This window comes from Rhinatrema bivittatum, chromosome 2, assembly GCF_901001135.1.
Source record: "Rhinatrema bivittatum chromosome 2, aRhiBiv1.1, whole genome shotgun sequence".
Taxonomy (NCBI): domain Eukaryota; kingdom Metazoa; phylum Chordata; class Amphibia; order Gymnophiona; family Rhinatrematidae; genus Rhinatrema; species Rhinatrema bivittatum.
The window spans coordinates 135,753,140-135,769,396 of NC_042616.1; the positions used below are offsets into that span (position 1 = coordinate 135,753,140).

General features: G+C 45.6%; 1 protein-coding gene across 1 annotated transcript in view; it reads left to right on the plus strand.

Moving 5' to 3' along the window:
• Positions 1 to 16,257, plus strand: part of MASTL (microtubule associated serine/threonine kinase like) — a 238,441-nt gene that overhangs the window by 198,965 nt on the left and 23,219 nt on the right. Inside the window, exons 10-11 of the mRNA XM_029588648.1 lie at positions 11,428 to 11,541; positions 11,628 to 11,729. Of these exons, the coding sequence (XP_029444508.1) occupies positions 11,428 to 11,541; positions 11,628 to 11,729 (216 nt within the window). The remainder of the gene's footprint in view (positions 1 to 11,427; positions 11,542 to 11,627; positions 11,730 to 16,257) is intronic.

A 16,257-nucleotide genomic window follows, 5' to 3' on the forward strand; every position in this document is an offset into this window, starting at 1 on the left:
CATCTTTCCTTCCAAAAGTGATTTCGCCTTTTCATCTGAACCAGGCAATAGAGTTACCAATTTTTTTCCCAAAACCTCATTCGAACGACAGGGAACGTTTGTTACACACCCTTGACTGTAAGCGAGCGTTAGCATACTATAAAAGAAGACCACACTCTACAAATAGGGTATCTCAGCTGTTCGTCTCTTTCAACCCGAATGCCCCCGGATTACCGGTGGCTAAACGAACAATCTCAAGCTGGATTGTACAGTGCATCCAATTTTGTTACAATAAGCAAAACTTACCACTCCCTTAGCTTCCCAGATCTCATCAGCTACAAGCTATGGCGACCTTGATAGCACATCTTTGAAACGTGCAACCAGTAGGTATTTGCAAGGCGGCCACATGGTCATCACTGCATACTTTCACTTCTCACTACTGTATAGATAAACAATCAGCAGGGGATGCGAGGTTGGGACAGGCGATCCTGCACACATTGCCTAATTAAACACATGACTACCACAGCTAGGCATCACGCTAAGGACAATTAAGCAAGCGTGACTGGGAGCTTGGGACTCCCATGACAGTATGGCTAATTCAGCCCTGCTATCAACGGGGAAAAGCAAGTTTGCTTACCGTAAACGGTGTTTCCGTAGATAGCAGGATGAATTAGCCATACGGACCCACCCGCCTCCCTGGCAGTCGTGTTCTTATCCACTACGCTCAAGCTTAAATACAGACTGAGGAGAATATGTTACTTTCCTGCGCGGGAACTCACGCGCAGCCGCAGAGACTGAAAAGATCTACACTCTGCTTCTTAAGCTCCGCCTCCCGGGCCCTGATTGACAGTTCCCATGACAGCATGGTTAATTCATCCTGCTATCTACGGAAACACCGTTTACGGTAAGCAAACTTGCTTTTTCCTCTTGCAGTAACTTACTCACTAATTGATCTTTTAGAACTATTTTCACTTCCTCATAACTAAAAATTACCCCATGCATTCTTGAATTCTGTTGGGGAAAAAAAAACCTATCACCTCCACTGGCAGGGTGCATAAGCATCTATAATCCTTTCTGTGAATAATTATTTCCTTGATTTCATTAAGTTATTTGACTGGTTTCTGCCACATATGCAGTTAATCTCTTGGGTTCATTACTTGACATGCTCTGGGAGGTTCCTGAACCATGGCCTAGGTGAAATCAAATGTCATGTGGTTTTAATTTAGTTTGGCTATGTCTGTAGATTCTCTTTTTTTTGTTCTGTTCCCCAGTGTTCAACTCCTTTCCTATCTCTCCTGGCATTCTTTTTAATACTGGATGTCTGGGCCTGAGAGTCTGCGGGTTAGCTATCTAGATAACTTAAGGAACACCGTGAATCACTGCAAAATATTTCCCTTGAGGGAAGGGTTACTTATCTATAATGATTGTTCTCTGCAAGTCACATTTTTAATGCTTCACTTCTTAAGGCGTTATATATTCACTTCGCTCTATTTCAAACTTGAAATGGAACTGACTGGGGAGAACTGGTGACACTTGGTAGTTGCCTGACATCTAGATGTGATTCATGTCATGAAAGCCGGTATAGCAAAAATAATAAATACATAAATAGATTCAAAGCTTTAGAACTCCCAACTCTGGCCTCAACTTTGAGGCATCATATGACCCAGAAGTGCAAGCCAATGCAAAAATACTGCCTTTATGGGTAATTTAGCTTTTTTTGCAATTATCTACAATATTTTTAACTAATGTTTTTTTATCTACAGGATTTCGGGCATGTGGTGAGTTTACTGTTATACCTCTGTATAAGAGCAATTGTGAATTAAACTATGTACAGTCAAAGTATAACTAGATCACGGTTGTTTGGGCTTGCAATGTAGAAATATTTTGTGAGTAAGCGGCTATTTGAATGCTATATAGGATAATTATTAAACCTGGTTGGTTTGCCTGTTTGTGTGCTGTCTTATTGCTCTAGCATAACATCAGCCTCTAGAATAGTAATGATTTTTCCCTGTATGTACCAGGATCAGTCCAGACTGCTGGGTTGTGTCTCCCTTCCAGCAGGTGGAGTAAGAGAAAAAAAAGCTGAAAGGCACCCCCTCTTAACTTGGTGTGCCACCTGCGATCCTTCAGTATTTTCTCTGACTCCAGCAGGGGAGGTCGAGCATTCCCTGCGGTCCTGATCCTAGCATATTTTCTTCATAGTTTTCACAGTGTTTTACTCTACCTTGTGTGTTCTGGCAGATTGGCTACATCAAGTTTGTTTAAAAAAAAAACAAAACTTAGTTTCGTTTTCAGTCAGTGCTGTCTGTTTTATCATCCCGAGGCGTCTGCAGCCTTGGTAGAGGTGCGGCTGGGGCTGGAGGTCCCGATAGCCGCCATCCCCAGAGCACACTCTAACTCTGGTGAGTGGGGTGATTAACCGGTGGGCTGGTCCCTCCCCCCTGCGGCCCGAGACGTGACATTCCTCGGGGGGCCGTGTTCCCAGGGTTCCGGCAGGCCGAATTTCAGCAGTGCACATTGTTTTTGTTGCTTACTGGGGCTTCTTTTCACAGCCGGGCTATTTCTTGAATCGGTGGGATGCCATGAGGACTCTCTTGTTTCGCATGTGGGGACTCGAGGCTGCGGCTTTCACGTGACTGGGTGTGAGCATGCTGCCTCCCGGGGGGATTTGGGTGCGATTTTGGCGTGACCTGCCACGCGGCGCTCCTGATCTCAGTCAGCCCCGTTCCCGGCTGCCACGGGAATGGCAGCCATTTTGTCGGGCCCGTGTCCTACTGCAGGGGGAGGGGAATCTCCTCCACTTTCTCCTCCCAGCTTAAGCCTGGTTCGGCCAAGCAGTCCGGGGCCCGCCTCTCTTCCGAACCCGGCCCCCTCCCCTATGGAGCCCTTAAAGGAACAGGTGCCATTTTCTTCAAAATGTATTTTATTAATGCATAAAGCTTTTTTAGAAGCTGAGGCACAGCTTCAGGATACTGAGCCTCCGCCAGCAAAGATCGCCTAATGTGCCACGGCATCTAGTGTCCCTTCAGCCCCTGTGGGGGTTCCCAATCCTGGTCCAGTGGATCCTTCCCGGGACCCGCTCCTCCTGGATTCCAATGGAGATGTCGATGAGTCCACCCCGGTAGAGGAAGACGATCCCCGTGTTTTCCGATTGTTCCAGCAGGAAGAGCTGGATCCTTTGATCCCTTATGTCCTAGCAGAGCTGGACGTTGAGGACCCGCATCCCAGCACGGAGCCTGTCAAGGGGAATCTGGCCTCTTGGGGCTGCGCGCCCCTCCCAAAAACTTTCCCTTTCACCCAATGCTCATGCAGCTCGTGACCCCGGAGTGGAACTCTCCTGAGGCGAACCTGTGTGTGGGGAGGGCGATGGAGAAACTTTACCCCTTACCCGATGAGGCATTGGACATTCTCAGAATTCCCAAAATGGACGCGTCAGTCTCAGCGGTCACTAAGCGGACAACGATTCCCGTGACTGGGGCAACTGCTTTTAAAGATTTCCAGGATCGGAGAATTGAGGTCCTTCTTAAACGGATCTTTGAGGTTTCAGCACTGTGTGTTCGCGCGGCTGTCTGCAGTAGCTTAATGCAGAGGGCAACCCTAGGATGGGTACAACAAATGCTCACCTCTCAGGAGTTGCGTCCGGAGGAGGCTGACCAGGTGACTAGGATGGAATCCGCGGTGGCTTACACTGTGGATGCGTTATATGATTTGCTCCGGGTTTCTTTGCGCAATATGGCTACGGCAGTCTCTGCCAGGAGGCTTCTTTGGCTTCGTAACTGGTCGGCGGACATTTCTTCTAAGACCCAGTTGGGCAACCTTCCCTTTAAAGGGAAATTGCTGTTTGGGGAGAAGCTGGAAGCCCTCATCAAGTCTCTGGGTGAGAACAAGGTGTATAAGTTGCTGGAGGATAAGCCCCGGTCTTCCAAAACCTTTGGTTCAATGTGGTCCCGGTTTCAGGGACACTGCAGATTTCGGCAGGCTAGAGCTCCCACCTTTCCCGCCTGGCAACAGACTCAGAGTTCTCAGTCTTGGCCTTCCTTTTGCGGCCACCGGCTCTTCTGTGACGGAGGTTCTTAAGGGGTCACGGGGGGCAAGCTGGCCCAATGAAGGTGTGCAAACCCTCTCCCCAGTTCCAGTGGTGGGCGGCCGCCTCTCACTTTCTCAAGGAGTGGGTCAAGATTACGTCAGAACAGTGGGTGCTCAGCATAATCGAAAACGGCTATGAGTTGGATTTTGCCCGCCCGTTTAGGGATCTGTTCCTGGTATTGCCCTGCGGGTCTCAAGCCAAGCGGGAGATGGTAAAGCAAACCCTGGATCGGTTGATATCCCTGGGGGCCATAGTGCTAGTTCCTCCGGAGGAGCGCAGGTCCAGCAGGTACTCCATCTATTTTGTGGTCCCAAAGAAGGAGGGAACATTTCGCCCGATCTTGGACCTGAAACAGGTCAACCGAGTTCTTCGGGTTCCACGGTTCTGCATGGAGATTCTCTGCTCGGTCATTGCGGCTGTCCACTCAGGAGAATTTTTGGCCTCTTTGGACCTAACAGAGGCGTATCTTCACATAGGGATCTGCGAGCGTCATCAGAGATTCCTCCGGTTCATGGTTTTGGGGAAACATTATCAGTTCCAAGCGCCCCTGTTTGGGTTGGCGACGGCTCCGCGAGTATTCACCAAGGTGATGGTGGTAGCAGCAGCCCTCAGGTGGGAGGGGATCTTAGTCCACCCTTACCTGGACGACTGGCTCATAAGGGCAAAATCGGACCACCTCTGTCGAATGGCGGTCCGAACGGTTTTTCTTCACCTCCAATCTCTTGGTTGGGTGGTCAACTTTGCCAAGAGCCAGTTGGTCCCTTCTCAGGTTCTGAACTTCTTAGGTGCTCGGTTCGATACATTGGTAGACAGGGTCTTCCTCACCCAGGAGAGGATGCTCAAGTTATGGGCACAAATACGTGTGCTCTTCTCCTTACCTCTTCCCCTAGTGTGGGATTATTTGCAAGTACTTGGTTCCATGGCGTCTACTCTGGAGTTGGTTCCCTGGGCGTTTGCGCATATGAGACCTTTGCAGAGGGCGTTGCTTTCTCGTTGGGACCCGAAGTCGGAGGAGTTCCAGCTGCAGTTGCCCCTCCTGGAACCTGCCAGATCCAGTCTCGATTGGTGGTTGAATCCAACCCACTTGCACCAGAGAATGGACCTGGAGGAACCACAGTGGGTGATCATGACGACGGATGCCAGCCTCTCTGGCTGGGGAGCGGTCTGCCAGTCAAATGCCGCTCAGGGCCAATGGACGAGTTATCAGGCGATATGGTCCATCAATCGGTTGGAAACCAGGGCGGTGCGCCTTGCATTACGCGCCTTTCTCCCTCTGGTCAGTCAGCGGTCAGCACGGATATTATCGGACAACGTGACGACAGTAGCCTACATCAACCGTCAGGTAGGAACCAAGAGTTGGCTAGTGGCCTTGGAGGCCGACCGCCTCATGGCATGGGCAGAGCACCATCTGGTCCGGCTGGCAGCCTCCCCCATAGCCGGGTTAGGCAATGTTCAGGCGGATTTTCTCAGTCGGCAGTATCTGGATCCAGACGAGTTGGAGCTGTCCGCAGCCTTCCAGATCTTCACTCACCTCTGGGGGGGTGCTCCTCACCTAGACGATGGCGACTCAGAAGAAAGCAAAGGCGGCTCATTTCTTCAGTCGTCGGAGAGATCACGGGTCGGAAGGGGTGGATGCCCTCGTCCTTCCGTGGCCTTGCGACGTTCTATTATACGTGTTTCCCCCCTGGCCACTAGTGGGCAAGGTCTTGCGTTGGATAGAGGCTTACGTAGGGTCAGTGATTCTTGTGGCTCCGAAGTGGCCCCAGCGGCCATGGTTTGCAGATCTGATCAACTTGGCAATCGACGGTCCAATTCGTCTCAACCATCTCCTGAATCTTCTTCGGCAAGGTCCAGTATTTTTCAATCAAGCGGATCGCTTTTGTCTAGCGGCCTGGCTTATGAGAGGAGACAGTTGAGAGAGGGGATATTCCGATTCGGTTATATCTACCCTCCTACAAGCGAGAAAGTCTTCTACGTCACTAGCCTATGTTCGGGTCTGGCATATGTTCGACTCCTGGTGCTGCGGGTTGCATGTGTCCCCGCATCGGGCCTCAGTGGCTCAGATTCTGGCTTTTTTGCAAGAAGGCCTAAAGAAAGGATTGACTTGCAGTTCTCTCCGGGTGCAGGTCGTGGCCCTGGGGTGTCTGCGGGGCAAGGTTGACTGTTTTTCCCTGGCAGCTCATCCGGACGAGTCCTATTTTTTGAAGGGAACTAAACACTTGATTCCTCCGGTCAGGAAGTTTTGCCCTTCGTGGAGTTTAAATTTGGTTCTCCGTGGCTTATGTGGTCTTCCATTTGAGCCTCTCAAGCAGGCCACGTTGAAGGACCTGACTTCAAGACAGTTTTCCTGGTGGCGATCACCTCCGCAAGGTGGGTCTTGGAGCTTCAAGCTTTGTCATGTTGATAGCCATATCTCCAGATTTCGGGGTTTCTCTACGGACGGTGCCCTCTTTCCTACCGAAGGTAGTGTCAGGTTTTCCGGCGGGTTCTTCTTCGCTATCTGGAGGTGACCAATGCTTTTCGGTTGTCGGATCATTTGTTTGTCTTATGGGAATGGTCCTAAGAAGGGCCAAAAGGCGTCCAAAGCTACTGTTGCTAGGTGGTTAAAGGAGGCCATTACCCCCACTTACGTCTGTATGGGCCGCGCCATTCCGGACGGTTTGAAGGCGCATTCTACCAGATTTCAGGCGGCTTCTTGGGCGGAGAGTCAATTTGTCTCACCACAGGAGATCTGTAGAGCAGCCACTTGGAAATCGTTGCATGCCTTTGCTAAGGATTACCGGGTGAACGTTCGCGCTCCGGATGTTGACTGCTTTGGCAGCAGCATTTTGCGCGTGGGACTCTCTAGGTCCCACCCCATTTAGGGCAGCGTGGGTACATCCCAGCAGTATGGGACTAATCCTGGTACGTACAGGAAAAGGAAAATTGGTTCTTACTTGCTAATTTTTCTTCCTGTAGTACCAAGGATCAATCCAGACGCCCGCCCTTGGAGCTTGGAGAGTCCATTACGTATTGTGCTTTTCGATCTGCAGAATTCTTTACCATGATAGCCATTTGCGTGGTTTATGGAAGTGTCCTTTCTTGTACATATGTTCTGCGGTTCTCTGGTTTTTGACGATTCTACAGTTTTTTGACTGTGCAAATTTGATGTAGCTGTTGGTTATTATGTTTGGGGTTTCTATCCTCTAATATTTTCTTCTTCTGCTATGGTATCGATAATACTGAAGGATCGCAGGTGGCACACCAAGTTAAGAGGGGGTGCCTTTCAGCTTTTTTTTTCTCTGACTCCACTTGCTGGAAGGGAGACACAACCCAGCGGTCTGGACTGATCCTTGGTACTATAGGAATGAAAATTAGCAGGTAAGAACCAATTTTCCTTTATTTAGGACTTAATATTTAAGTGAAACTTTTCATTTTGGGGGGAAACCAGTTCATATTTTCTTAGAGGATTTCAGTTGCATAGGCATCTACAGCAAGTACAATAATGAGATGTGAAAAAATGGAACTTCAACTTGAAGACATGGTGTGAGTGAGATAACCTTGTGGCCAAGAAAAGTGAAGATCTTAACATACTTGACTGATGCCTTTCCACAAGCAAAAAATGGACATTTTATATAATGGCTAATCATCAGTGTGGGATAGGCAGTTTCCCAAAAAACCTAGCAGTTCCATTTTGACTGACTGTTGGCTTACAGGATTGTGGGTACTGGGTACTTTAGAGCCTCTGAAATCTACCGTATTTCTGTATACAAAGTGGATCTGTGCAAGTGACTAGCTACTGTTTTGACTGTGTTCAGGTTTCTGCACTAAATAAAATTAAAGATCTGAATATTGGTCCATGCGAATTCATCAACATGATACATTATATACAAACCTTTTATTACTTTTATTTGTGTTGGTTGATGTGATCTTATTAGACTTTGACTGGCTTATATTCCAATATTGAAGTATATTGAATGCCTATGCTTATTTGGTGGGATCTTGCTTTCTTTATATTCCATATATATAAAGAGCTTTGAAGACTCTTGCCTCTTTTTTTTTTTTTAAATAGTACTATAAATGAACACTGTTTGCTTGCTATATGAGACTGATTTTGAAAACTGCATCAATTTTCAAAATCCTTTTTTTTTTTTTCTATTAATATCTTTCATGTAGGGTGTTGAAACTGAATTTTGAAACAGGAACTGTTTCTAGATCACAGCTGCCTGTAAATGATTACATATTCATTTATAGTAATAATCTTAGGGGAAAAATTGAAAGCCTGCATTTTAGCAAGCAAATATAAAAACTGTTGCCATATCTCTTTTGTTCAGTTATCTAGTGCAGCTACACGTCTTTATGCTGGAAAATCCTTTATGTGAGATGTGAAACGAGGCCGGAATCTGGCTCTATCATAGGTGCCAGCTCTGTGGATTTAGTGGATACTTGGACACCTCCCCCAATATTAATCAAACTCATTCACTGTATACAGGGAAGGCTGAATTGTTTGAATTTAGCATCCCCAATCATTTTTAAAAGTTGGTTCCCATGGACTTCATTCACAACCAGCTGGAGATTTTCCCTCTTTTATAATTGCTGCCCAGCTCATTAACCCAGTCTTTTCAGACGCAGTCCTCAGCCAGGAGGCCATGCACCAGGCCTCTATCCAGAACCTGGTACCCACAGGCCCTAAATCTGGCCACCAGGTATCACATTCCCTCACAGAGAATTTTCCATCACAGAAATGTACATCTGCACTAGATAACTGAGCGTGAAGCATAGAAACATAGAAATGATGGCAGAAGAAGACCAAACGGCCCATCCAGTCTGCCCAGCAAGCTTCACACATTTTTTTCTCTCATACTTATCTGTTTCTCTTAGCTCTTGGTTCTATTTCCCTTCCACCCCCACCATTGAAATATCTAGCTTGATTAGTTAGGGGTAGTAGGGGTAGTAACCGCCGCAATAAGCAAGCTACACCCATGCTTATTTGTTTTACCCAGACTACGTTATACAGTCCTTATTGGTTGTTTTTCTTCTCCCCTGCTGTTGAAGCAGGGAGTTATGCTGGAAATGCGTGATGTATCAGTCTTCTCCCATGCCGTTGAAGCAGAGAGCCATGCTGGATATGCTTTGAAAGTGAAGTATCAGGCACATTTGGTTTGGGGTAGTAACCGCCGTAACAAGCCAGCTACTCCCCGCTTTGTGAGTGTAAATCCATTTTTCCACATTTCCTCTTGCTGTTGAAGCTTAGAGCGATGTTGGAGTCACAGTAAGCATGTGTATGTTTATTGAATAAGGGTATTGTCTCCAGGCAAGAAGAGATCTGGTGATATTACTGTTAATATTTGCTTGCTAAAATGCAGAATATAAAGGAAAATCTCTGTGCTTTCAGTTTTTTCCTAAGAACATTACTATAAATTAATCCTGTTATTATTTAGCATAGAAGGCTGTGATTTAGAAACAGCCTTAAAATTTAGTTCTAAACCCCTGCATAGAAACTTTTCTGTCTTTTCAAAATCAATTTTGAAAACATGCTATGTATAGGAGGCAGTTGACCTTAAGTTTTTCAATAAGACCTTTGAGGGCAATTTTTTAAAATCTTGACTTTACATATACAAAGATTTTAGTTTTTAATTTTTATCTAAATGGATGCTTGTTCAAGTTTATCTTAAAGCAGCAATTCAACATAATTAGCCAACAACTGGGCTAGGTTTAAATGCTCAACCCCAGATGTGCAATGCTATTGTATAAGTTAGAACCAGCCTCATTTTTTTGAGTAGCTAGTACCAAACTCATCTTTATCTCTCTGGCTGTTCTGTGACTTCCCCTGCCCCCCCCCCCCCCAGGCCCAGTTTAGAGATTCTCTGATTGGATGCAGCAAACATTGAAATCTAGTACAGAACAAAAACCCAGCCCAAGGATTCTCTTCCAGGCTAAGGTAGCAAAGCCTACTTCATTTCCAAGTCCCCTGGACTTTACAGGCTGACATTAGTGTTGATATTGTTCTATAGTTATATGTAAAACACGTTGTCTCATAGTTATATGTAAAGCCCCTTTCTTCTTGGGCATATCACCGTTTTATGTAAACCGGAGTGATTTGTATCTGATACAAGAACCTCTGTATATAAAAATTAAAAATAAAATAAATAAATAAATAAAAATAAATATTCTAATATCATTAAGAGTTGCTACTAATGTCCATAGCAATACCAAAAATTCGACCCATTGATAGATACAAAACTTTTTAAAAATTCCAACTATTTTTGCGCTAGAGAATGAAAAAAAAAGTTTGAGAATTTGTTGATAAACTAATTTTTCAAGTTTACTGGTCTCACTATTAATCCCTGAACCATTTTTTTTCCTGAAATTCAGCATATCAGCAGGAACTGGAGCCAAGACCAACTCTACCAAATTTAGGAACACTGTCTGCCTAGATCAAAAACAGAGCAAATGAAAATTGGAGTTTAACATGAGAGAGATTTTAGAGCCTTATCTATCATTTTTTTCATCTGCATAGGGTGTATAGCGCTGCTGAAAAGAATATATTGCATTGTTTACAGGGAAGCACAACAGAATGCATGCAGCAGGTTTCTTTCTGCTTTGGCTGCCTGTTTAGAAAAGGGAATGTTATAGCTTTGCGTATCTTGCACTTTCTCATTCATACTGGGAATTGCAAGTAGCTGATCAATTTTGTACTGTGCTAAAATAAACTTGCACAGTGGCAAATTGAATCCAGCTTCTTTTGTGCTGTGGAGTCTGCTACCGATATGGTCACTGGTGGTTTGAGTCACTATAACTAGATAACATGTTTTATGATATGTTGCTTGATGGCTGGAAAAGGTTCAGGTATTTTGCTTGGGACTGCACTGTGCTTGGTATCTATATTACATTTACACTTGACAAACTGTAGCAAAATTGTCTTTTCATAAATATTTTAGTTCCATTTATACAATGGAATTGGTACAGTATATGCTGGTGCTTAAAAGCTATTACTTAGTAATGGACTGTTGTCTTGTTCTTTGATTATTACTCAGATGAGCAGAAAGATACTGTGATAAGTATTTTTTTAACCTGCCAACTTTTTTCAAAGTTGGCCTAGTCCATGGGAAAGCAACTCTGGTCTTCAAGTGCCATAAGGCAGTTGAGTTTTCAAGATATCGACACTGAATAGCCATGAGATGCATTTGAATACACTGCCTCCATTGCAGCAATTGTATCTCATGCATATTTATTATGGTTAACCTGAAAATCCGACCAGCTTGCAGCACTCAAGGACCAGAGTTGGCTATTCCTGGTCTCGTGTTTCTCAGAGCACTGTGCTTTGAGCATATGCTTGTTGAGGTTACGTTCTTATACTTGTATTTTTGTTCCCCTTTCAGGTCCTGCTGTAGACTGGTGGGCTCTTGGAGTTTGCTTGTTTGAATTTTTGACAGGAATTCCTCCATTTAATGATGAAACACCAACACAAGTCTTCCAGAACATTCTCAGTAGGGGTAATCTGATGATTTTCCATCAAGTCCATGACTTTGAACTTTAATATCCCAGAATATTTCACAAGCCTTCATCATTTTAATTACAGACATTCCATGGCCTGAAGGTGAAGAACAGCTGTCCATTAATGCTCAAACTGCAATAGAAAGTCTTCTAATTGTTGATAACACAAAGAGGGCTGGATTTAAAGGTTAGTGCTTTTTGCCTGGGATATACAGTATTTCATTTGTTCTTAAGGGACAAATCTCTAACCTAAACCATATTTCCCTTTTAGAATGACAGCCATTTGTGATGGGCAGGGGTCTGATCAGTGACTTTTTAAATTTGTTTCTATAGTTTGCAGATTATGGTTGCCGATTTGCTATCTTGAGTGTCTCCACACTTGTCAACAGCTTATGTCAGTCTCCTTTTCCAAATAAGAGAGGAGTTTTATCTTAATCTATTTTTGCTGATATGTTTTATGTTATAACTTTTCACTAGATTTTATTTACTTATTTATGTAATACTTTGTATCCGGAGGCCATCTACATCAAAAGTTGTGGTAAAGTCTTAATAGTAATAATCAGGCACTAATCTTTTCTCTTGCTGTGAAGTATCTGATAGCAAAGTAGCAATGTTATTTAGGATGTACTAAATATCAGCTTACCTGTTTCATGATTGTTTCCTTTTTGGACTTATTCTTGGGTCTCAATTTTTTTTAAACCTCATATTGTTGTGTTCGTGGACCCCTGAGCTGGCTAGAAGATGTTGAGAATGCACTGTGGAAAAGTCCACAGCAAGGATTGTTGCTGGGAGGCGGATCGAGGCCCGGACACCTAACGAGAGCTTCACCACTGGAAGCCCAATATCCCCCCCGAGAAGGAGCCCTTGGGGACCCAAGCCGCTTGGACTTAGGTGAGGCCTACTGAAGACAGGAGTACAAGGAATGTCCCAGAAGTCCTGAGCCGGAGCCAGGAGACCAACCGGATCTTCACCACTGGAAACCCGAGATCCCCCCCGGGAGGAGCCCTTGGGGACCCGAGCCGCTTGGACTTAGGTGAGGCCTCCGGGAGAAGAGAGTCCGAGAATAAGTCCGAGTCGAGGCAGGCAGCGAAGCAGAAGATCCAAGGATGTACCGAGTCAGGAGCCAGGAAGACGAGCCAAGGGGAAGCAGGAACAGGAGTAGGAGAAGACTGCACAGGAGACAGGACCAAGCTGGAACTGAGCCGGACTCAAGGACAGGCTGAACAGAGGCAAATCTGGAACAAGCGGATAGCAGGAGCAAACCGGAATGAAGCTGGAGCAGGAACAAGGCTGGAGCTGGAACGAAGCACAAGGAAGGGACAAGCAACCAGAACCTCTAAGGAGACGACCCATTGCAAGGCAAAAATAAAGCTGGCATTTAGGTTTATATACCAGAGAGTGTCTGATGTCATCTCTGGGGTGGAGCCATCCTTCCCGTGCTGGTCTCTTTAAATTGCCTGCCCCTGCTCACGCGCACCTAAAGGGGCGGGCCCAAGAACTTGGTCAGCGGTGTCTCCCTCATATAGGGAGCGCCGCGAGAAGGCCCCGACCAGGCCAGATGCCCGTGGAGAGCGCCAGAAAACAATGTGGCGGGTAGGGGGACCGGCCATGGACCCCCGCGGGCCGGAATCTTAACACACATTGTTTCTTTCTGTGAAACACTAGTTTTTTAAACAATTCCTTCTCTGAGTTCACTCTCATAACTTGTGCTTATATGCTTGCTTTGATATGCACTGATGTAAGATACCTTTTGGAGCAGTCAAGTATTTGGCAAATCCAAATTTAATTTAATTAAAAAAAAAAAGTGCAGAAGGTTGAGATATTGTGTTCCCTAAAACAAGGAAGAACGAACGTGGGGTAATCATATCTGATTATCTCAAGGTTGCTAAATAGTAAAACAGTGCAGAGAAAAGAGCCAGAGAAATGTTAGAGTGCATAGGGAGAGGTATGACGAGTAAAAAGGATGAAGTGATAATACCTTTGTTCAAATCATTGGCAAGATTTCATCTAGAGTATTGTGCCCACTTCTGGAGGCCATAACTACAAAAGGATATAGATGAGAGCAGAGGCAGTCCAGATAAGGACGGTTGAAATGGTGGTGTGACTGTAATATGTATACCCTAAAGCAGGGACTTGCAATCTGAGTCTCCTGAGCTACAGTTAGCTCTTTGAATATATATATGTGACGTTGTTACCCCTTCCTTCCTAAGCCTGGCTAATATATTATATTAGCAACTAACCTCTATTATGTCTCTCCTGTAAAACATTTGGTGCCCACACTCTCTGCTGCAGTTCAAAGTCCCGCAGGCTTACCCATAGTTTAAAGAGGAACTATGGGGCATGCATCTGTAGCTCCTGTTAACATAACAAGTACTTAACAGAGTAAACTGACTGGAGAAGATGCAGCTGCCAGCTTACATGCAAAGAGAAACTTTGTTTTTCTGAGGACAAGCAGGATAGTAGGTCTCACATATGGGTGACATAGTCAGATGGAGCCCCAATGCGGAAAACTTATGTCAAAGTTTCTAGAACTTTGACTAGGTACACTGAGCATGCCCTATATACCTCGCTTCCACATGTGGTCCATCTCCAGTCTCTCTCTTTCTGCAGAGCTGTAAGCCTAACAGTGCGAGTGAGCTCATTTTGGCTATTTTTGGCCTTTTTCTCACATTCTTTGTGTGTTTTCCTCATTGTTCCGTCATCGGGTCCCTCTCTGTGCCCTCCTGTAGCGTCTCCTAGTCAGGGTTTTCAGCAATTCGGGTAAGTTTCCTTTCATGGTCAGTTCCCTCCGTGGCCTCTGCTTAGGATAATTCGCAGAATCGAGCACCAAAGAGGAATAGTCTTACTAGTAGCTCCATATTGACTCAGGCACCCGTGGTATGCAGACATGCGGAGACTCCTGGTGGAGACCCCCCTGTGCCTCCCACCACACAGGGACCAGTTCTTCACGAGGATCCGACTCATTTTTGTCTTACGGTCTGGCCCTTGAGAAGGCTTGCCTGATGAAGTGAGGGTATTCTGCAGCAGTAATTGCCACTTTACTCTGCGCTTGGAAGTTCTCTATGCCCCTAGCTTATGTTTGGGTCTGAAGAGTATTTGAGGCCTGGTGCAAGGAACGTGGTGTCCCCCCTTAGGCAGTCAAAATCTCACTAATTCTGGAATTTTTGCAGGACGGCTTGAATAAAGGTTTGACTCTTAACTCCTTGAAAGTCCAGGTAGCCAGGTAGTGGCTCTCTCCTGTTTCAGGGGCGAGGTGAACGGAACCCGCCTATCTGCTCATCCAGATGTGACCTGTTTTTCTGAAAGGATGAAGCACCTCTGGCCACCCCTAAGGTGGCTGGTTCCCTTGTGAAATCTTAATCTAGTATTAGAATTTTTGGCAGGGCTCTCCTTTTGACCACTGCGCAGTCTACCCTTACATTTATTAACCTTGAGGACTGTGTTCCTGGTGGCTATATGCTTGGCACATTGCATCTCTGAACTACAGGCATTGTCATGTCAGGAACCGTTCCTCCGGATGACTCCAGGAGCATTACAGCTTTGTACCGTTCCATCCTCTTGCCCAAGATAGTCTCGGAGTTTCATTTTAATCCCTAGATAAGCACAAGGACTTGGCAGAATACCGCCACCTCCGTCATTTGAATGTCAGTAGACTTTTGGTGCGATATCTGGAAGTTTCAGAACCGGTCCGAAAGACGCCTGTTTGTCCTTCACGGTGGAAGCAAGCTGGGCGAACCAGCTTCACAGGCTGGAGCTGGTCACTGGAGCCTATGTGGAGGCAGGAAAGCCCTTACTTTCTCAGGTTAAAGCTCATTCCACTAGGCGGTCTCATGGGCGGAAGCTAGACTGCTGTCCCCCATCAATATCTGCCGAGCGGCGACATGATCCTCCTTGCACACCTTCTCCAGGTTCTATCGCCTGGACGTAGAGGCCCAAGACGATTCAGCCTGTGTAAAGGCGGTGTTAACCGGACTACGGGCAGCCTCCTGCCCCGATCAGGAGTAGCTTTTCTACATCTCATTGGTGCTGAGTCTATCTGGCTACACACTTGGAAATGGAGAAATGTACTTACCTGATAATTTTGTTTTCCTTAGTGTAGACAGATGGACTCAGCATCCCACCCACGGCTGCCCAAGAACAGTACCAAGGATTCGCCTGTGGAGTGGATATCAATTTCAAGGTATTACAGGTAAACCATCATCCAATCCCTAGATCTATATTTTTACTGGGGGTTCAGTGTTTGGTTGAGTGCAGTTACGATTATCCATTTTTAATCATATTTTAAATCAAGTTTTTTTTCAATAACATGTACCCAGTGGCTTTTGAAGAGAATACTGAAGGGTCGAAGTCACTGTAGGGGTGTATCTAGGGTGACGTCAGCTCTGAAATTTGACTCCGTGTCCATCTGCTAGCAGGGGAGCACATAACCCATTGGTCCTGAGTCCATCTGTCTACATTAAGGAAAACAAAATTTATCAGGTAAGTAATTTTTCCAAATAAAATGGCTCCTGTTCTTTGCAAGGTTGCAGCCCTAAAGGGAAGAAGAAACGTGATTAAAGATTCAAGTATTTTAAAGGTAGAAATGTACAAGCAGCAAGCTTTTTTTTTTTTCTTCCCCCAATAGAAAGGAAGCTCTGGAACCAAGGGGTTATGAGGTTCTGGGAGGGAGTGATTGAATGGTATGCAGTCTTGAATTTCAGTGGCCAGAAGGCAGG